The sequence below is a fragment of the Amphimedon queenslandica genome, unplaced genomic scaffold (assembly GCF_000090795.2).
Source record: "Amphimedon queenslandica unplaced genomic scaffold, v1.1 AMPQUscaffold_13473, whole genome shotgun sequence".
NCBI classification, from domain to species: domain Eukaryota; kingdom Metazoa; phylum Porifera; class Demospongiae; order Haplosclerida; family Niphatidae; genus Amphimedon; species Amphimedon queenslandica.
The window spans coordinates 193,954-216,076 of record NW_003546291.1 but is presented as its reverse complement, the minus strand read 5'-3'; the positions used below and the strand labels follow the sequence as shown (position 1 = coordinate 216,076).

The following is a 22,123-nucleotide window of genomic DNA, read 5'->3' as shown; positions in this document are numbered from 1 at the left end:
CCATATCATGTCTTCTTTGTAAATTTTACCAGGAATGGCAGTTTCCTCAGGGTTTCCAGACTCACAGAAGTAATCATTACCAATGAAATCAGGTACCTTGACAGTGCTACCCGGAGCACAAGGACATATTGGTTTCTTCTCTGATGAAGATGCCATGAAAGTCCAGATGTGCTTACGTGGAATCCCATGTGTTATACTAACTCCATCAACATAAGGACCTTCAACAAAACGAATTCTGTCGGTCCCAGTTACTCCATCAGGACTACCTACTTGATAGCCATAGACCATCACACATACTTTGTTGTATAAAATGCCATGACCTGCAACAGGAATGGAGGTACAGCCTCCATACTTCCTACGAGATCTCACACAAGAGTCCTTAGAGCTCGTCTGTACAAAGCCTCTAGGACATTTGTTTCCATTTTCAAAAGTAAAGATTTGAGTCAAGCCAGCCTCTTTATTGCAATACTTAAAAGTCCCCATGATACAAGTTGCGCTGTAAGCTTCACCAGTAACAGCATCATAGAGCGTGTACTCTCCTGTCTTACTCTCAGCATCACTTTGATAGATCTCCTTGCATGAAGTAGGACGAACTGTCCCATTAGTAAGACTTGAGGAATATGTTGTATCTCTAGCTAATACCGTAGCTTCATTGAGGTACAGGAGAGGAATAAGGACTCCAATAGCAATTCTAATAGCAACCCTAGCAGTAGTGGTCATGATGCTAGGTAAGACAGACTGTAGGTAAGGCAGACTGAAGAGTAGAATAGTAATTGTGCTGGCTAGCTATGTGGTAATTTTCATTGTGGATTATTGGCAAGGAAGTTAAAGTGAGTATATAGTAACTGCTGATTTTTATTAAATGGTTAGAAATACAAGATTAAGATGATATTGTATACAATAATGACAATCATATGGCCTCTATAAATAAACATACATAGAATAAACATGCATAGAGATCAGAAACAAATAGAAAATGAGTGAGACAGATATTATAAGCATGATAAATCCATCTACATCAAACAGGTAAAGCATAAGTATAAGAATAAATATGAATATGATGATTAGTACTCATCATACTAATGTTTGAGATCCATTGCATACACGAGGTGCTAAGCTACCACCATTCATAAGCTGTACGCTGGCAGATACTCCAGGATTTCTTGTCTGATTAGAGAGACGGCGAGCAACAGGGCGACCATCATTGCTCTGTCTTCTTCCTTGTAAGTTAAGGCTAGTACGACGGGGAGAAGCACTAAAGAGAACAAAGAGAACTGATAAAGGTATGTGCTTCACTTCTACATGTACATAATAAGTACATGTATATGCATAAGAAAATGTAATAAAAATTTCTCTCCTAGCCATTTCTGATAAATGCCTAAAACTATGACAGCCTTTGGCTCAATTTTTAAGCACTTCAAAAATTTGTAAAAATCAAATTTTAATTGGAATGAGCTCAAAATTTCTAAGTAACTTACGTAGTTAAATACATGTACATGTAAATGCATCAAAAATTATAAAAATGGAGATTTACCTCTTAGACATTTTTGGCAAAATTTGGCCCTATAAGTACATGTAGATGCATGGAAAATCCTCTTTTAGCAATTTTTTTTACAAATACCCAAAAAAACTTTGGTAACTAAGCATTTTGTCCCATTTTTGAGCAACTCTAAAATCAACCAAACTAGATTAAAATCCATTTGCATTCACCAGAGCCCAGGAAGTGATTACAGGCCCCACCCAATAATTAACACAATGCAATAATATTGTGAAAAGTATGACTGTACTTTCTGCATGGGTTATACAACCAACTTGGAGCTAAAGAGCTACAGCCGAGGTTACATTTGACAAAACGGTCAAAAGGGCTTGGGCAATTTGATCTTTTGACGCAAAAACGCTTTGAAGTTAAAAAAAATTGGCCAAATTTTAATTTTGTGTTCATTTGCGTTGCGTTTTATGGCGAGTGTAAACCAGGCTTAAAGTACTACAATAGATGTGGCAAATGGAGAGGAATGCATTGGTATATGCTTATTTTTTTACAATAGAATCTGTAAGTCAAAAGTATAGCAAGAAAATGAGGTGCTCAGGTGAATGCAAATGGGCTTTAGTCTATGATTACTTTGGTGAATTTTGTCCTCTGATGGCTTGATAAGTGTGATCAGCAAACTGCTGCATGGGAGGAGGTTGTGGAGGCAATTGATCAATAGAACTATACTGCTGTGCTTGATTCTGGAGGCTAAACCTTAAGAAATTGAAATAACAAAAATTAAACTATATCAGCTCAAACTTAATAGCAAGACAGCTTTTAATATACAATAAATTAGGCACTAAAGTTCACTCAGTAATATACATTGAAAACTGATCCTTTGCAGAATATAAGGTGAGTTTTACAGGTAGTTTTACACTAGTTTGTAATCATACCTTCTTGGTACATCAGGTGTATACTGCCTGGCTTCACTAACAGTGCAATACTGAGCATCATCAAATGGAGAAGTATTGGTAGCGTTAGCATACATATTGTCAGTCACATCCCTAGGACGATGATTACTTGAAGATGAGCCGTCCTCATACCAGTTATTATTGACAGCTGGGGTATCATCTTTAAGATCGACATAGTCCCCACTAGAAGTATCAGCAGTGAGGACAGTTTCTTTCAAAACAGCTGATTTCATCTGATACAAGTTATCAATTTCATTGTGAAGGTCTGCAAGTTCATGAGCATCTGTTGATATGGGAGAATCAGCATGCAACTGTGTTCCATTGGCATATGTTACAGGAGCTGCTGGGGCACATAAACTAGAAGGATCTAATGTATTGAACCAAGCCTCTTGCTGCTGAGGATCAGTAATACTAGATATATTTTCATCTCCTGCACTTCTCCTTCTCTTCTCCTCTTCCAGTCGTGCACTTATTCTTCTGTTGCTCTCTCTCCTTTCCCTTATCTCTCTCTCTTCTCTTGTCTGCTGTTGCAATGCTTCAACATCAACATCAATCTCATTTTCAGAGTCAGAATCAGAATTAGAACCATCCCCCTGCTGCTCAAGTTCGTGATACTCAGGGATACTTGAAGCCTGAAACCCTGGGTTCAACTGGTTGATAGGTGGTACAGGTACAGGTTCCTGGTAGAGCTCTTCAGTACGATTGCCAATCGTATGATAAATAGGTTGCGTATTCTCATCTTCAATACATGATGAATTGTTGGAGTACTGTTGAAACTCCTTTGCAGCTTCGGAAGATCCGCTCTCAATATTAAGCTTGAAAATTTTAGGTCGTTTAGTACAGCATAGAACAGTGAAGATAAGGACTGCTGAGGTCACGACTGACAAGATGACAATGAGACTGAAGACAGTGCTAAATGGAGGGGACCACTGAATGCTGTGTAGGGTCAGCATAGTGAATGATAGATTAATGACAATGAATATAAACAAGAACACAAGGAAGAGGGTGGCATTCACTCGATTTTGAATGTGTGACTGATCCTTTGAAGCACGAATGAGGTGCAATATTGTGTACAGAACAAGACAAACAAATACCTAGAGAGAGAGTGTCAGAGGTCAAATAATAACATGTATCATATAGTGAAAAATTTCATGGACAAAAATTTTACAAATTCATCCAAAAATCTATTTTGGGGTTTTAATTTTCACAATTTTCAGCCTTTTGGCCATGTTGAATCATTTTGTGGATTTTATTTTCATGAATTTTGAATAGGTTGCAAAATTCACAAATATTTTGGGCCACAAAAGATTCTAGCTATACAGTATAAGAATTAAGGTTTTAAGGAATATCAATTTTTGATACGATTCAATACAACAATGAGCTCATACCAAAGCTACTAGAAGAAGTGGTGCTAAGAGATAGTAATAGAGAGATGGTCTAATCCAACAGATGTCAGGATAAGTGAATGCATCAGAAAGACTGGAGTGGGTTAGGTAGAGTATGACAGTTTGTAGAGCCACATACATCAGTGGAATAACTGGAGGGGAAAAGAGAAGACCAGAAAGAAAGGGTGAGGGATAAAGATAATACAGAGAAAAGACAATACAGCAAGGTTGAGTCTGATTATGACAAAAAATTAATGATAAAGACTGTGATGAATACACCAAGCTCAATTTAAATAATCATGACCAGGGGGGAACAATTAGAAATTACAGCACACAAACTTACCAAAAGCCAATAAATTTAGACTGACAAAGTGAGAGAGTTTAAATCTATCACTGGAAGATAGCAAAACAATCAAGAGAGACATCACAAACAAACAAGCAATGATTAACACGAGGCACTCTAGCACTAATCCAATCACAATACATAAAACAGAGCTCTGGGTCAGCTCAATAAGATACAACACAATGTACAGAGATGCTACTACAAACAACAGTTGGAGTGATGCTATGGAAAAGTAGCTTTTCTCATTAACTGTGCTTCTACACCAGCAGTAAACACAGAAGAGGATTGCCATGAGTAGTACAATGAAGATTATTGTCACAGAATTTGATATGTAGTACAAATAATCTAAATTTTGTTGGAGCGTTGGAGGAGTGGGGGTCTAAAAAAGAGGAGAGAGAGCGGGGAAGAGAAAGAGAAACAATAAAATTACAATACCGTACAAGATGATTTATTGGCAAGGAATTAATATTGGCAATTGGTGGTTCTATGAAGAAATCGCCAATATAAAATCTGCCATTTTGTTTCAAACTGAGCATGCTCAATAGCATGTGGCACAACATTGCCAATATAAAATTTGCCAATAACTTTCTACAGGAAAATTTGCCAAATATTACTCTCGCCAATAAAACATCTTGTACAGTAGTTACTAACTTCTTCATAAGGGACAATCAATACAGTAAAGTCTGAGAGATGAGGACAGGAACAGCTTGTTGAGTTGGGATTGTTTACGGTTGCCTGGCAACCAGACTCCACCCACTTATTCCGTGTTGCATTCCAAGTGACACAGAGAGACGTTAAACTGGAATTTAACTATAAAAAAGAGTGGCACAAAATTTTTAAATGTTTGTATACATGTAGATGAGCTCCACTAGCAACAATTTTTTATCACATTTTGATACACATTGATGTCCTTTGATAGAGAGTTTGAGTGGATTCCGACAACAAATTTTGGAATTATGAGCATTTTAAAATGAGCTAATTTTTTTAAAGCATGCATGAACTAGAGGCCATGATTAGTTTTTCATTTTATAATACACATCAACTATTTGAGCTGATTATAAAATTATTTTTTTTGATACACACACTCACTTCAATTGGATGAGGGAAAGTAATGTTAATGGGTGTGGCTAATTGTGTGACACGCCCACCATTCATTAACAGTTGTATAGACCAGACTGGTGATCCAACAATAGCATCAGGTGATAGGTCAGTGTATGGGAGAGAGAGGGAGAGATCGGAATAATGAGTCAATGAGATTGAAAAGTTATCATTATCTAAAAATAAATAAAAAATACATGCAATTAATGCACATGTACTAATAATTAACAAAAAGCACCAATGAGTTTTTATTACAGATACAATGTACCATTACATTGTAATTGCTATTATATAAAATTATAATTTTCAAGAGTAGATAATGCAATTATTAATGACACTAGTATAATTTCAGCTCTATCACTGCATTAAAAATACAAATCTACATTATAGAATCATATACATAATTACAAATGAAAAAATAATACTAATATACTAACCTGCTAGTGGTATAACTCCATTGGGTACACTAACTCCAGTAGCAGTACTACCATTAACATTAAATTCATACCCACTATACACTCTACCATTATAAGCACTGACACTCATACTCAACCCATCTCCTTCAACAGTCAAACTCTCCCCAATGGAAAGACTGGATGCACTCAGGACCCCAAGGTGCTCTGTCAGATTCAATATTATACCAGCGTTACACCCGGTCTCCTCCCATACTTCTGCTAGTTTTGAAGAACCCAAAAGTCCGAGTACTTCAGCTAGAGGTTTGAGCCCAGAGGAGGTGAGAGGGAGGAGCGTGTCAAGGTTGAGGATCTTGGCTAGTATGAAGACTGCACTATCAAGATCCCGACAGTACAGTCTGGGGGATGAGGAGAGGACACTCTCCAGTTTGATGGATACTGCGATGGTTTCATTTTGATCAGAAGGAGGCTCTCCTGTTAGGTCTTGTAACTGGGAAAAAAAAATTTTTTTAGTAATAAATTAAAAAAACAACTCAATTTTATTATTATAGTCAATGATGTGATTTCTTACTATAGAGTTCAGTTGGACTCCAGTGAATGTCATGCAGTTATTAAAGTTTGGCTCCAGCCACATTCCATCAGAGCTACACTGACGAGTGGCAATACCTGAAATTATAATTAATAATAAATTAATGAAATTGGCAAGATAAATATTTTGGTGAATTTGCTTGTGGAAAGTTAATCAGCAAATTTTATACATTGGTAATTTTGTACCATGTGCCATTGAGCATGCTCAGATGAAACAAAAATGGCAGGTTTTACTTTGGCAGTTTGTTCATAGAACTACCAATCACCAATATATTAATTCTTTGCCAATAAGTCATCTTGTATGGTATATATTTATGTATCACTGATTACGCTACAGTAGTATTGATAAATTATAGAGCCCATACCAATAAGAGGTGTAGGACATTCCCTTGAATCAACTCTTCCTTTATCCGTTTGACTCCACAAAACATCCCCAGCTTTCTCTCTCGGGCAACTCTCGGTAGAAGTCTCAGAACAAGGCAGTGTATAGTCCTGCCTAGGATTGAACCAGTAGGGGCAGGAATCACATGCATCAGGGAAACCATCTTGATCTGTATCAAGGCCAGAGCAGCCCTATAAGTCATGTGATGATCGCATGATGATAAATTAATGTAATTTGTACTTGTGGCAACGAAGACCGGCAGATTATAGGATCATCAAGGTATGATCCACTAGGACAGTCCTCACAGATAGAGGAATTAGTACAATCAGCCATTGGATCGCATAATGAACAATCAGCTAATGGAGAGAAAGGGAGGGAGAGAGAAAGGAGAGAAAGAGGAACAAACAGAAAAAATAATATGTTAATGATACCTCTCTGACTTTAAGTATTACTAGGGTATTTATTTGGCTCACCATTAAAATCATGAGAATTCTTCCTTATCTCATATCTCCCAATGCAGTCCCTCCCCATTACTGTCTGCATTACTGATCCAAGGAAGTGAGTGGAGATGAGGCCGGCCTTAGAGTCTGAGACAAGATTGTACATGACAGCAGTTACATTATAACTAAAATAAAAAGAAAAAAATAATGCTAAAGCAGCTCCATACACACAAACTATAATAAATGTATTAAAGAAATCCAAGAAGGAATTTTTTGATATTCATAGAATTTTAAATCAAGATTTACTGCATCTACAAGTAAATACACAAATGGACTAAAATGCTTCACACATACATGTATAATGTATCTAATCATCATCATAATTATTATTAAATACTGTATCGGTAGACTATAATAGTAGGAAACTTGAAGGGACTAAATTTAGGTAAATTGCTGAATTTTGTGGATCATCAAATTTCAGTTTGGAAAATTGTGGCCACGTGCTTGAGCATAATGGCTCAAATTGGCAGGTTTCTATTTTGGCAAAATTTAACTCCCTCCAAAATTTCCTACTATACAGTACTTGTTTGATAGAGAGAGGTTCAGCTCCAGTGTGGTTGGTAGTACAAAACTCTCAAGCTCTCTTAGAATCTGTAAAAATACAATCACTATGTGATAATATCAGGATAATATTTATACCTCTTCCTTTATAAACTGATTGGAAGTATCATCACCATTGGCATAATATAAATTATCAATGACAAAGGAACCACTTACAAGAACACCCTCTAAAATAACAACAACAACAACAACAATAATAATAATAATAATAATTTTTATAAACTACAAATAACATGTATTAAATGAATTCATTGGACTCGTTTTTATTGTATTAATGATATTGGCAATCATACATGTACACGTACCTCTGCAGCCTTCGGGACCAAAACCTACAAAACCGGTCTGACAAGAATCACAATGATCCCCAGTAACCCCAGGCTTGCATGGACACTTTCCATTATCATCACACTAAAGGAAGAAAGGGAGGGAGAGAAAGGGGAAAGAAAGAGAATAGAAAGAAAAAAGAAACAGAACAAATAAGATAGTTTCTTGACAATTTGGTACTTACATGTACATGTACTTCAGTTGAGTTAGAGCCAGTTCTGTTACAATTGCAAGGTTTACAATCAGAACCATAAGTAGCAATATCAGGCTACACAAAAAAACATTAACAACAATAACATTAAAAATAAGTAAAGATAATAACAATACTATAGTACCGTATAGCTCCAAATTTTCGTCAGTCAAAAATTTCGTCAAAATCTTAATTTCTTGTTAAAATTAATTTTCGTCAATAAAAATTTTCATCCTTTTTGTTATTAATCTGCATGCTACCCATGTGGAACAAAAATTTCGTTGATTAAAAATTTCGTCAAGCAAAAGTACCTGACAAATTTGACGAAAATTTGGAGCTATACGGTATTTGGGTATATGCATGCAAATACTAACTTGAATGAACAGAAAACATATAAGATATTCCTCACAAACACATACAGATAAACCCCATATGGTATGGTAATATCATAATAGGCTTACATTGCATTGACAGACACCATCCCTGTTACATATATCAAAAGTGGTTCCTTCTCTATCACAGGCACACGGTACACATTCTTCTGGTGCTCTAAAGAAACCAATCCTGCACGAACTCCCTAAATTTATCTGACAATCAAGACCAACATATGGAGCTGCGCATACACAAGTGAATCCTAAAAGGAGAGGAACAGGGAGAGAAGAATGAAGAAAAAACTTATTACAGAACATTATAAGCAGCTTTTATATTGCAACCACCAGCCAGCAGAATTTACATGCAAGAACATGTGTATCACTCTCTCTCTCTCTCTCTCTGATCTTTCTCACTCTTCCTCTCCTTTATTACCATCATCCTCATAAAAATTAAAATTACAAGTCCCTCCATGTAAGCAGTTGACTGGCTGGTTGCAAGGCTGGACACAAGTCCCTCCATTATGAAAATAGGATCTGCTGCTGTCACACATACAACTGGAGGCCCTCCATCCTTCAATACAGTAACTATTAGCTGGACACCCAGTGTATGAAGAAGAGCTCGAGTCACATGGGCTTTTATTAGAGCAACCAGTGACAGTCCCAATCAACGTAACATTATAATTATCATCGTCAACAGTTTCAGAGTTTATTCTTAAATTCCTAATGCAGCCATCATAACTTCTACTGTGAGAGCCTTCTCGCCCACCTAACTCCACTCTGGAGGTTGCTATGGTTATGGTTTGGTTGCTATCGGCGACGATCCTTTCATCGTCAATTGAGAGGCGAGTGAGAGAGGATGAGAATGATAGTTTGATTCCGTGCCAGTAGCCGTCATTGACTCGGGCATCAGCTGTTAATGAGAGTGGGCGGAGCATTGGAGAGGAGGGACGATAATTGAATATTAAGCTCCCATAGAATAGCTAGAAAAATATAACACAGCAAAGAAAACAATAAAACAAAAATTACCAAAACTACACATTAATTTTAATAGACTAACAATACATACATGTACATGATGTATATATACATGTAATGTACATGTATGTGCATTGCAAAATTTTTACAAATCGGCAATTCTAAAATTTTACAAAAATTCCCAAGTACATCACAAACTATACGACAAAGATACAAAATTTTGCAATTTCAATTTTTGCATATTTATAGCGACATGTAATTTTCCATTATATACCAAGTGATAAATACACGTACATGTACATGTATAACCTTACCTCAAGATCTCCTTTATCACCAATAGCTAGTACATGAGTGTATCCATCCTGGAGTGTCCTCATATCAAAGGAAATATTCATGACATTAAATGGAGATGAGTACGACATAGAAGTACCAGCAGAGATAGAACTCACTACATAACTGGAGGAAGAGGACCCATCAAATGAAATTGCCTCTGTAGCATCATTACTATCAGAGTGGCAACGGGATCCATTCCAAAATTCAATGCACTTGCCATCACCACCACAGCTTGACTGGCATGAACTGGAGGACTGAGGACAGCCTGGTAATAGACTGGCCCCAGGGTGGGTGGGGACGCTCGAAAAATCGACTAGTTTGCCGTTTCGTTCTCCGCCAATTTTTACGTTGCTGAGACAACCGGTGAACTGGGCCAGCGAGGGAATCTGATTGGTGGATTCTCCAAGAGAGTTGAAGAGGTAGAGAGACGAGTCCAAATTTATGATCCTAAATAATACGAGCATTTTAAATTTTGACCAAAACTGACTCAAAAAGTTTTACTAAATACAAAATGCATTCTAATACACATTGATACCTTCATGTTACGTATGCATGTACATGTACATATACGTAGAAAGTTTGATTGGATCATAATCTATAATCAGGAATGAATGATTATCCACTCTTGCTACAATTTAAATTCATGAGCAATTTTTGAGAGGCATATACATGCATTTAAGTCTATACATGTACATACATGTACATGTACATGTACAATTGCATACATGTCTGACATGAGAATAACATTTTAAGCAAAGTATGAACATGTAATTACTCAAAGAGATAGGGAGAGAAAGAGAGGCAGTTAGATAAAGACCAGTACTGATAATAATAATCACATTAATTATCTCCAGTCCATATCATGTCACTGTGTTGACATAATGGTGTGTAAGTGATCCAATACCCACAATAGTAAATAATGCATTAATGAGTGATTCTCAGTGTGTGGGTGAGTATGAGGGATTGGCAGAAACAATTTCAAGGACAATTAAGTCTGACTTGCCTCATTACCCATTCACTAGTGATAGACATGCTCTCCCACCATTTATACAAACACCTACCTGTACTATGTACAGTGACCACGTAGGTACATGTATTACTCAAACACATATAAGTACTACTAAACACTGTACTACTATATAATATGCAATGTACAAGTAATACTAATTAAAGCAATGTCCTACACGTATATAGAATGCATGTACAAGCATGATATGTGCTAAGGAATTTGGGTTATTGTGTTTTTAAATTCTCTCCATAAGTATGTACTAACAAAATTCCTGGCAGATTATTGGAGGCATATATGAACATCTGTATGGTGTGTCTTATCTGCTGTGTACACTATTAAGGACTGAAGTATGCAGTTATGATGAACTGAATGTACATGCTACATAATAATGCATTAGTTTAATATAAATGTATTTAGATGTATATGTTATATTGTATCACATTGTATCACATATGAAGGTCAGAGAGGGTAAGGGGGAAGGGAGACAACAGATAAATAAGGAAGGATCGTTTGTTTAGCATCACGAAGCATAAAATAATTTTTATTAAACACACGCAATACTATGACACAATTATTGCCATAACAATAAAGAATGCAATTATTATTCATGCTCTTTACTTTGATGAGGTCTGAACTGGTATTGATACAGAACAGTTGACTATGTCACGTTCGAGGATAACTTCTGACTCAATGCAATTACCAAGGACAATATCAAGAGTCTTAAAAGGAGAGAAATGAAAGATAAAGACAGTGAAATTGTACATACACATACTTGTAAACATCATTTATAAACTTAATATGCAGTATACATACGAGTATATATGCTGACACTTCATGTACATGTAATTGGTTGATAATAAACAATCGTGCCTTACCATGTCATTCAATCTGAATTCCACAGAGTGCCACTGTCCATCATTCAAAGAACCATTCTTACTGGATAGTGTAGTCCTAACTGACCAGTTCCCCCACCTCACACTAACCTGTAGGTTACCAAGGACCAAACCTATTGCTATGTAGTCTTCACCATTATTAAGTTGCCCTGTTGTAAGAAAGGATGATGATAATAATACATGTACATGTACATGTTGTGTGTAATAGTGTTTGTAAAGAAGGTACGTTATGACTATGAACTAAATCATTTTTATTCTCTAGCAATCAAATTTTGTAAGGTCAATAACTTAACTTCTCAATCTTACAAACATTTCTTGAGAAAAGATAGACAAAATATTTAAATTAAAAAATTATTATCCTCTCTCTTCTCCATTTCCCTCTATTTCTCTCTCTCTCTCTTTACCTGCATGAAGCAGCATAGCATTCGGTTGGACTCCAATAAAATCAAAACTAAACTCGACCTCCCTCTGCCTCCCCAGCGGCTCCAGACTAGCCCCTCCTGCCCCAGAGACCCTCGCCACAGTCAACTCACAGAGTGGGCCAGTATATCCAGCTGGACAAGAAGTACAGGAAATAGTCCCCTCACTCTGTATGCTACAGGAGCCACCATTGAGGCATGGGTTAGGGGAACAGGCACTGCAGGGAGCGCTGAATCTACACGGAGTGGAGCAATTCTTACCAAAGGTGAATGGAGGACAGGAGCAATGGTAGTCATTGATAAGATCAGTACAGACAGCGTCATAGTCACAAGGGGAGGGCTCGCATTCGTTTAGCTCTGATGTACACTTGGAATCATATCCTCTAGGGCAGACACATTTATGAGCGGAGGCTGATGATAGGGACTTCACTAGGAGAGACTGTGAGGTGATGGTCTTGTGAGGGAGAGCAAGAGAGACATAAGGAGAGCATTGGCGTAATGGATTAGGACAAGGAGACGAGGAGCAAGAATCAAGCATGACTGCTACTGTCCAACTTAATGCAGAGGAAATGTGCCCAATCTCTGCTTCTATTGTCCTCCTTAGCTCTAGACTTGACTTGTACGTGACTAGATCCTTTTCTTTGGCAGCAATGACTACTTTAACACCACGGGCTCCAGGTAGCTCATCAACACTAATGATATGCAGGCACTCGTGCATACAGGACAGCATGTGGGAGAGAGCCGAGCGAAAAGGAGAGAGAAACCTCCCCAGGAAGTGATCGAGGGAGAGATTAGGAAGAGCGAGAGAGAGAGTGTGATCAAGAGAATCATTAGTGAGTAGATTAGCATATACAGTTATAGTCTCAGACCAGATCACTCTACCATCAGTCACTGATATGTTAAGCTGATGGCTACCACTAGTGATAGTGTTGAGCACATACAGGGAACCTTCAGTTATCCTAAAATACTTATCAGCAGAACATGATGATGGGTTTAACGACAAACCAAATCCATTCCGTCTTTGCCCGTTGACAAAAGTTCCCAAATCGCCGAGAAGAGAAACTGATGGCAACAGATAACTAAAGGTACTTAAGAAGAGTGAGGATGGGCGGAGTTGAGGACGACTAGGCCCCACAAAAACACGTACATGTACACGTGCAGTGTTGTAAAGACCTGATGATGAAGTGGCTTTAGCTAATAGAGTATAACTATTAGGAGCTGATAGTTCAGTTAGAGTATCAAGGGAACCAGTGGCTGAGTTGAGTGTGAATATGTCACTACTACCAACCAGTGAATAAGTGATAGGAGAAGAATCTTGAGTAATGGCATTGAGGACTAATAGCCCCTTGGAAACTGGTAGGGGAGCTTGAACACTAACAGTGTAATACTCCTGTAAGAACACAGGAGTGGTATCAGGCTGGTCCAATACAGTGATACTGACTGTAGCTTCAGTGTGGATGGACTTGTTATATTCGGCCACCACTCTAGCAGTGAGTGATGGATATCTCTCACGATCTATTGGCAAAGAAGAGACTAAGAGTCCTAATGGGCTGATGGTCAGGTACGCCAGGACATCAGGAGAGCCAATAAGCTTGTAAGTTATTTCAAGATGACGCGGTACTTGAGGGTTTTTCAGTGATAAAGAGAGGATTGGAGTACCTGGTGGTGAGTTTTCAGTAATATTACCAGAATAGAAGGAACGAGAGAATGAGATAGACTGAGGCATAATGTCATTAATAACTATTACTACAACCTCAGCTGTAGACGACAGACTCGGGCTGCCCCCATCGCTCACAACTACGCTAAAATTATACGAGCTTGTTTCCCAGGGTTTAGCAATGCTTGGGAGGGCATTAATTAGAAGTAGCTCTCCGTTGGGCAAGAGACGAAGGAAGGATGGTAGAGAGGTTGAGCTGAGATGAGTTGTACCGTTTGATGATCCTGGGTCATCCAGATCAGAGTAGGTAAGAGTTAATAGTCTAGTATTACGAGGTGTACTGGATCTTGCTGTTACCTAAAGAATAAAGATTATTAATGTGACAGTGTTAACATATGCACATTGCGTAATGTACATGTACATGTACATGTAACTCCAATATTAAAAATTATCGTCAAATATAGAAGGCAAACACATTTTTTATTTTGTAATTTTAATACATGTTTAAGCTCTCACTATGAACATGTACATGTAGTCATGTACATGTACATGAAGTGCTTGACAATAACAATATGTAAAGTCCATTTGCATTCACCTGAGCCCAGGAAGTGATTAGAAACCCCACCCAATAATTAACACAATGCAATAATATTGTGAAAAGTATGGCTGTACTTTTTGCATGGGTTATACAACCAACTTGGAGCTAAAGAGCTAAAGCTGCTTCTTAAGTAGTACAATAGATGCGGCAAAAGGAGAGGAATGCACTAGTATGTTTATTTTTACAATAAAACTTGTAAGTCAAAAGTTATTGCAAGAAAACAAGGGCTCAGGTGAACACAAATGGACTTTAGTTATATGTAGTTCTGTACATTAATGAATGTTAATGTACAGAAATTCAAATTTCAAACAATTTATCTTAAATATTGTTTACTGAATAAAATGACAGAGTTTTAGAAACACTGATAATCAGGAAATGACACATGTATATGTACATGTAAAGTGATTAGTGTCACAATGTTTGGGCATTTCCAAAAGATAACACAGATTTGACTACATACACACACACACCTAATTAAATAAACAACACATTATTGTGCTTTTATTAATAGAACAACTTAAGTTTGTTCTTGTCACGTCTTGATGCACTCAAGTTGGAATCAGCTCAAACTTTCTACATAGCATACAGGTACATGCACAAGTACATCAATGTGTATCAAAAATTTAATAACAATTGGAGGTGATCTCGGAGCCAATTTTACAAAATCAAAAATTTGCAAGTTTTAAAAATGCTCATATTTTGGAATTACATGTAACTGAAACGTATCACATCCATTATTAGTATTGACTAAAATAGACACAGGTAGCATACAGGATACAAAATACTTTTAAAAATTAGTTCAGCACTAAATTCAATGTACATGTACACATCAGTAGTACCTTGTAGATTCTTTGATCAAATACCGGTGGATTATTAACGTCCAACACTCTCACTTCAACACTAATATAACTGAGGAACTTGCCACAATAGACGCCCACAACCAGTGAATAAGCAGAGGGAGAGAGAGGAGAAGGATGGATAGTGAGGTTACCGGATACAGGGTCAATGGAGAATAGACCATACTGGAAGGAGAGAGAAGAATATACAGTCCCAACTGTTCCATATAAGTGCATCATACAAATAGACTTGTACATGTACATACACACAGTGTGTTAAAAGGGTTTATGGGTGAGTGAAACTGGCATGCTGGTACATGCACATGTTTAATGGGGCGCTTGCAATAGCAAAATTTCTTACCACATGTACATATGTACTAGTGTTGTTGTAGTTCCTTGGTACTAGAACTAAATCAATTCTAGTACTGCCTTTTTTTCATAGTTCTAGTTCTAAGAACTAGAACTAGTACTATTTTTACAACCAATGTAAGAACCAGAACTAAACTAGAACTAGTTTATACAAGACTTGTAGTACTAGAACTAAACTGGAACTAAACTTTGCCAGAGTCTCAGTACTAGAACTAAACTGGAACTAAAAGTACATTCTCTTGTGGTACTAGAACTAGTTTGGAACTAGAATTGTAGAACAATATTAGTTGACAAAGAAGGTACTAATTTGTCAGTGAAATATTTTAGTACATAACAAAGACTGAATAACAAATAATGTATGAATTTGTTACTTAGACATAAATTATATATCAATAGACTTTTGAATACTTGTTCAGTTCAAAGCTAAGCAGTGAAAGCATGACAGCAGAAGCAAAAAGAAGCAGCATTTAGAAATTATTTCCAATTAGAACTAAGCTTCTTAAACTCTATTGCCAGAACAAATACAAGAACTATAACTTAGCTCTAGAACTAGAACAATAGCTAAAATTTATTGAAATCTAGTTCTAGAACTAGTACTAGAACTAACTTTATAAAACTATAGTTCTAGAACTAGTACTAGAACTAAACTTTATCAAACTCTAGTTCTGGAACTAGTACTAGAACTAAACTTTATCAAACTCTAGTTCCGGAACTAGTACTAGAACTAAATTTTTTCAAACTCCAGTTCTAGAACTAGTACTAGAACTATATAAAATTATGGTACTACAACAACACTAATATGTACATTATTACAGGTACATGTACCTAGATGTCACATAGCAGTAAGTTACTAAGTGACAATGCCGCCTAATGTACATGTACATGTAAGTACATGTATGATGTACATGCACACACAGACACCATGTGTTTTGTTTAGACTGATATATAAATCTTCAAAGTGTTGGTCAATTAACTAGCAAATCTTAATAATAACAACTGATTTCAATGAACTCACGATCAACATGTACATGTACAAGCATTAATCATTAAAAGACCTTTAGGCTATACTCAATAAAAAAATACCAACAATAAAAGCTTCGTACATGTACATCTAAGTGTCCTTATTATTAATTAATTTTATTATAATTATTATTTCATTACTATAGTCCATAAGTTGTACCTACTCATCTGCTGTTACATGGATCAGTGATTGGTATGTGTCAATACATGTACAGGTACATTACTACTACTACTAGCACTCAATGGATCACGAACAGATCACATTCAAATTTAAACCACACACTAAGGAAGATGCTCACATGTATAAAACATGTACATAATTACAACATGATGTAATTTAATTAGAATTGTACTAATAAAGAATTCTTGCACAAGTCTGTTGTACATGTAATACATTAAAAACGTCATACTAATGTATAAATTACATAGAGAAGGTGCCATGGGTTATTAGTTTAAGGCACTCCTATTGCATCTGTTTTGTGTATCTAGTTCAAAGTTGGTATATACAATGCAGTGGGAAAGGGAAATTTAATTTATTCCCTTCGTTAGAATGTAAGGACATCTCCTACACATTAGGTACCATACCTTAACCCCCTGGCCTTATATCTTCCTTTCTATCTTCATGCACTTTATTCTCTCCCTCCCTCACATACATGCACATACATGTACATGTACATGTACATGTATAACTCACACAATCTCCTGCCAGTATTGTATAATTATTACAGCCCCCACCATCAATCCTAGTCAATACAGTACTCCTCCCATCAGTCGGTCCATCATCAATATAAACAACATACATGTAGCTTCTCTTTTCTATCTCCATTACGTACCTGGTAGGCTCAAGCTCTACTGTGACGCTAGCAGAAAACGAGGAGCCACTACGAGTCACTGCTATTACAGTGAGATTAGTAATGCTTCCATTACGAGGGAGAGAGACAAAGGAGAGGCCACCAGTCACTGGATTAATTTGAACATCATCAGACTACAGGGAGAGAGAGGAGAGGAAGAGAGAGAGGAAGTAAATACTCAATTATTAAGAATTCCAGTAATCAAACACAACACACAACAATACATAATAATAAATACATGTAAATCATCTTTCTGTGTGTACATGTACATGTAAAACATGCCCCTTTTAACTTCTCAACCAAGACCATACATATTTACAAACATGCATAATAATAAACTACATGTAGTCGTGTATAGCCAAAATATTACCAATCAGATCTGCCAAATATGCTAAGCACAATGTACAATAAATACTAGCACATCTGTCAAATATCTACCACAGATCTACAAATGTAAATACATGTATGTTCATAATCTTAATAGATTCATATTTATAATAGAAGAGGTGGATTTTATGTTCATACTACCTCATGCTCATCACATGCCATAATCATTGGAGTCTATTCTCTTTACAACAAGAGACAAAGTGAAAATCACTCGATAAAAGGGACAGGTGTCACTCTCATTCAAACTGCTACTGTTGCTACAATGTACACAGACATATTGTACACACCATGCACCATACAGAATGATGAACTACATCCTATAATATCGCAATATTTGTCATAATAATACTTATGTTATGCATGCAGCATGAGGTCTGAATAATAAACCAAAGAGACAAAACAAATAACATTTTATATCGCACACAAATATAGCATTAATACACTAGCAATAATATTAGCAATAATTAAAATGATACACGTAGGCTGTGGTAGTACAGAAATCGTGAGGTGTGAGCACATTTGATATTTCTTTACTATCTTTTCCATATATAATTTCCAGGATCACAAATAGAAATCTAATAAAGCCTCTGGCAGACAGTCCTGCCTTACCAGAATCATGATAAAGTACACAATGTACATTTACACAAGTACATGTGCAGTATGATAACTATATGATTCAAATTCAATTCAATTGTTATATACACTATCAAACTTGGTACAATTGCAATAGATCAAATTTCATTAATACACATTAAAGATACCTTCAATAACGAGCAACACAGGCTTACAAGTCGAGTAAAAACTACAAAAATATATTACAATGGTACAGGTCTAAACAAAGTAGGAGAATACAATGGAATCGGCTTTATCGCTGTGTACAGTGTTACTAGTGTTTAGTCTTAAAAACATTATATTTTAGTGTTACTGCCTTGTAATAAGAAATCAGAGTGACTGAACTAATAATACGACAACAACTCGGCTTTGCATTGATGGCAGAGGGCATAGGTATCAAATTACTAACATCATAAACTGCCAAACGATACATGTGTCTTTGAGCCAAGCAGACAATAAATTTCTAAAATTAATAATTACATGTACATGTTATACAGTACAATAAGATTAGCACAATTACCATGCACGTACAATATCCGATATACATGCACGTACATGTACATGTACTAAACGAATTATTTATTGTAAGGTGAATTGGGTTGCTTGAGGTTCAGTGATGATTGACATACCATAAGACAGCCCCCATGCACACATTAACAATGTAAACAAAACCCTCACAACTGAGTCACTGTATATCAACCAATCCTCATCCATTGAAGTAAAGGCTGGTTTAAAATATTAGGCTAGTCCTAATATTACGTTGACACTGGAATAGAATCTGGTTCTATTCTAGTGAAAAGCATGCGTCAAAAGATCAAATTGCTTATGCTTTTGATTAAAAGCTGACAGTAAGTTGGCCTAATGACATATTGTAAACCAGCCGTTAGTGTGTTATCAGGTTAGTAAATAGCTACAATGTTAGGAACCATAAATGGGAGGCTGATGCCTAATAAAATCAGCTAAAGAATATAGCCAACTCCCTAGAGCCCATTAATTGATGTATTGTTTACCACACATTGAGAGTCATTGAGGATGTATAATAACGGGCTTTCTCACCCCCTCCCATGCATTAGACTGCTCCCATTCATGACACAACTTCTCACTCCCTCCTACTATTAGCATCCACCAATGGTACAATAACATTATGGGCTCTCTTTCTCTCCTTTCTCTTGGTCTGTTGCTCATCTTTCTTGCTTCATTTACTTTTATTGACATAAATTCCTTATAATCCCTGAACCTCCTCTCTCTTTTAATACATAAATTATATGTTTCTTTCTCTCCCCCTCTCCCTCCCTCTCTCCTCCTCCCCCCTCTCTCTCTCCCTCCCTCTCTCTCTCCCTCCTCTTCTTCCTCTCTCTTCACTTACATTAGTAATAGAATAGTTCACAGCTAGTGGCGAGGAATTCATTGAGTCACTGGATATGTTGCAGACAGACAAATAAACATAACCAAACACTTCGCCAATAGCAGTTTCGTTAGACACAGTAAATAAATACTCCTCTTTGGTAAACCCACCCGTACTGCTATTCTTAGGAGACAAAGAAAATATGATCACGACATTACCAAATACTAGTGGATCAGAGAGGCTACGACCTTCAACAACAATCCTGTATTGGTCCAAGAAGCCAAAGTAATTCACAGTGGAAGATAGGCTTAACTGTCCGCTCATGGAATTCAATGTAAAAAATTGAAAAGCGTTGCTGCCTCCAATGATTGTATATTGAAATGGGTAGCTATCAGCTCTTGTGGCTTCCACTGTGTACAGGTTCTGACCGACACTCTCATTCCCATGCAGTGGTACCAAAATCTCAGATTCAGAGAAAACCGAATCATTTGTTATTACAACAGTGACAAAGGTATACGAGGGGGTAGAGAGAGGTTGGGTGTTTCGGGCGGAGACGGCAAGATTATAAAGTGGAGTCTGACTCTTATTTAACATCCTTGCAGTGTAAAGGAACCCGTTTGGAGAGAGATAGAAATCATCATCTGAGGACTGAGTACTGAGTATCTCGTAAAGTACATGAGATGTGTTATCAACAACAGAGAGCTGTAGAATTTCCTGCCCTATCTATAAAAATAGAAAAAGGAGAGAGAGAGATACAAGTAACGGGTTTGTGGGTGGTATGTGTGCGTGTGGAGAGATGAAAGGGGGTACTGTGTAGAGAGGAATGTAAAATAACATTTGCGCAAAGTAAAAGAGGACACGTTGAAAGTGAGACTCATTATCAAACCAGTAATGTGTATGTATCAATGTAAATAAGCATTCCAATTCTCTCCCCAGCCAGCATCACCTCTAGTAAGGACAATAGGGTTGCTAAGGACTTACTGGAGTTGCCTCGGAGACTGAAAGGTGATAAACATTTGAAGAGAAAGTGAGAAGAGAGGCCAAAGGGACAGGTGTGCAGAAACCACTCGTTTTGATGGTGGATATAAGAATGACCAAAGTGACCTGTGTGTGTAGAAGAGAAACCATTCAAAACACATTCCAAAAACCTTAAATAGTAGTAATAATAACAAAAAATGAAGCAGACCAGAATCAGTTACAGTACATGTATTATACATGTAGATACTGAAAAAAGGAGGAGGGAGAGAGAGGGAGAAAAAAGGATAAGGAGAGAGAGAGAGAGAGGGGAGGGAGAGATGGACTACATGTATACAGATTCAGTAAGTACCAGAGCCAGAACGGTTGTTACAATAAATTATCATAGCAGGAGGGGTCTTAGTATTACAATAACTCTACAAAAAAACTCAACAAAACAGAGAGCACTACAAATTCACCAAGGTCAGTATGTAGGTGTAAGAGGTGAAATCCATAGCCTCTTATCAGCTTTCAATGCATAGCCATTATCATAAAGGAGGCAGGTACTAGAGTAGCCAATGGAATATATTCCCAGTAGTGCAACCAATAGCTGCCAGGAGTTGTGCTGGCTGATAGAGGGGAGAGTCACACACAAACTATTCATACTAGCTCCTGCTACTACTGCTTAGGTCATGAATATAAGGCATGTACAAGTATCACACTAGCTACTTTGCATTGTCACACATGGCAGGTATCAGAAAAATTATAACTGAGCTACTCTTATAGAAACGGGGCTGCTGCGAAAGGCCAGGGCAAACCAGACAAAACTATAGCTGGAGGGAATGAGGCGATTGAGTGGGCCATGTGTTCAGGCTCGCTCTCCTTCTCACTCACCAGAGCTCGCAGTGGTCCTCCAATCATGACTGGATGCAGGGAGAGAGAGGCAGAGACGTGTTCTTTGTAGACTGTTATTTTGACTAACAAATCATTACTTCCAGAAAGGAATGTCCTGCTAAGACAGGCTTGAGTGACCAGCAGACTACAGTGTGAAGACTGGTGGTCCCTCTAGCTGGTATTATAAGATCTGTATTCATCGGGTTATTCGGTTTATTATATAGGCGGTAGCCTATATGTAGGATTGAGGTTGATTTTTCAAGATGGCGGCCGTTTTTATGATTTTCAAACACTCACAACTCTTTTATCTTACGTTGTACAGCCTTATAAATGGCTTAGATGAGCTCTCCTTCACTGAGCGATTCTCTTGGTACCTT

The 22,123-nt window shown here is 37.1% G+C and overlaps 1 protein-coding gene across 2 annotated transcripts; it reads right to left on the bottom strand.

Moving 5' to 3' along the window:
* Positions 1–825: 825 nt before the first annotated feature.
* Positions 826–21,970, bottom strand: LOC105312100 (cadherin EGF LAG seven-pass G-type receptor 2-like). Of its 2 annotated transcripts, none has more exons than XM_019994410.1 (27): positions 21,747–21,970; positions 20,880–21,002; positions 19,920–20,621; positions 17,398–17,688; positions 15,318–15,500; positions 12,209–14,237; positions 11,787–11,953; positions 11,530–11,630; positions 9,884–10,349; positions 9,028–9,574; positions 8,685–8,857; positions 8,218–8,301; positions 8,015–8,117; positions 7,788–7,876; positions 7,672–7,739; positions 7,122–7,273; positions 6,889–7,004; positions 6,632–6,839; positions 6,250–6,344; positions 5,703–6,168; positions 5,257–5,441; positions 4,819–4,977; positions 4,168–4,546; positions 3,828–3,976; positions 2,422–3,533; positions 2,120–2,242; positions 826–1,255 (listed from the first exon to the last, which is right to left on the bottom strand). In XM_019994410.1, exons 1-27 carry the CDS (start codon positions 21,771–21,773, stop codon positions 1,075–1,077), a joined length of 8,478 nt encoding a protein of 2,825 aa, XP_019849969.1. In that variant the 5' UTR covers positions 21,774–21,970; the 3' UTR covers positions 826–1,074. The 2 variants fall into 2 exon arrangements, with proteins under 2 accessions (XP_019849969.1, XP_019849970.1); XM_019994411.1 differs by having other exon boundaries at positions 8,230–8,301.
* Positions 21,971–22,123: the final 153 nt, after the last annotated feature.

Coding starts and splice junctions, on each gene's coding strand:
- LOC105312100 (XM_019994410.1), bottom strand. CDS start 21,773: ATGATTGGAGGACCACTGCGAGCTCTG. Junction 17,689..19,919: donor TGAACTATTCTATTACTAAT/GTAAGTGAAGAG, acceptor CTCTCCCTGTAG/TCTGATGATGTTCAAATTAA. Junction 8,118..8,217: donor CAACTGAAGTACATGTACAT/GTAAGTACCAAA, acceptor TTCTTCCTTTAG/TGTGATGATAATGGAAAGTG.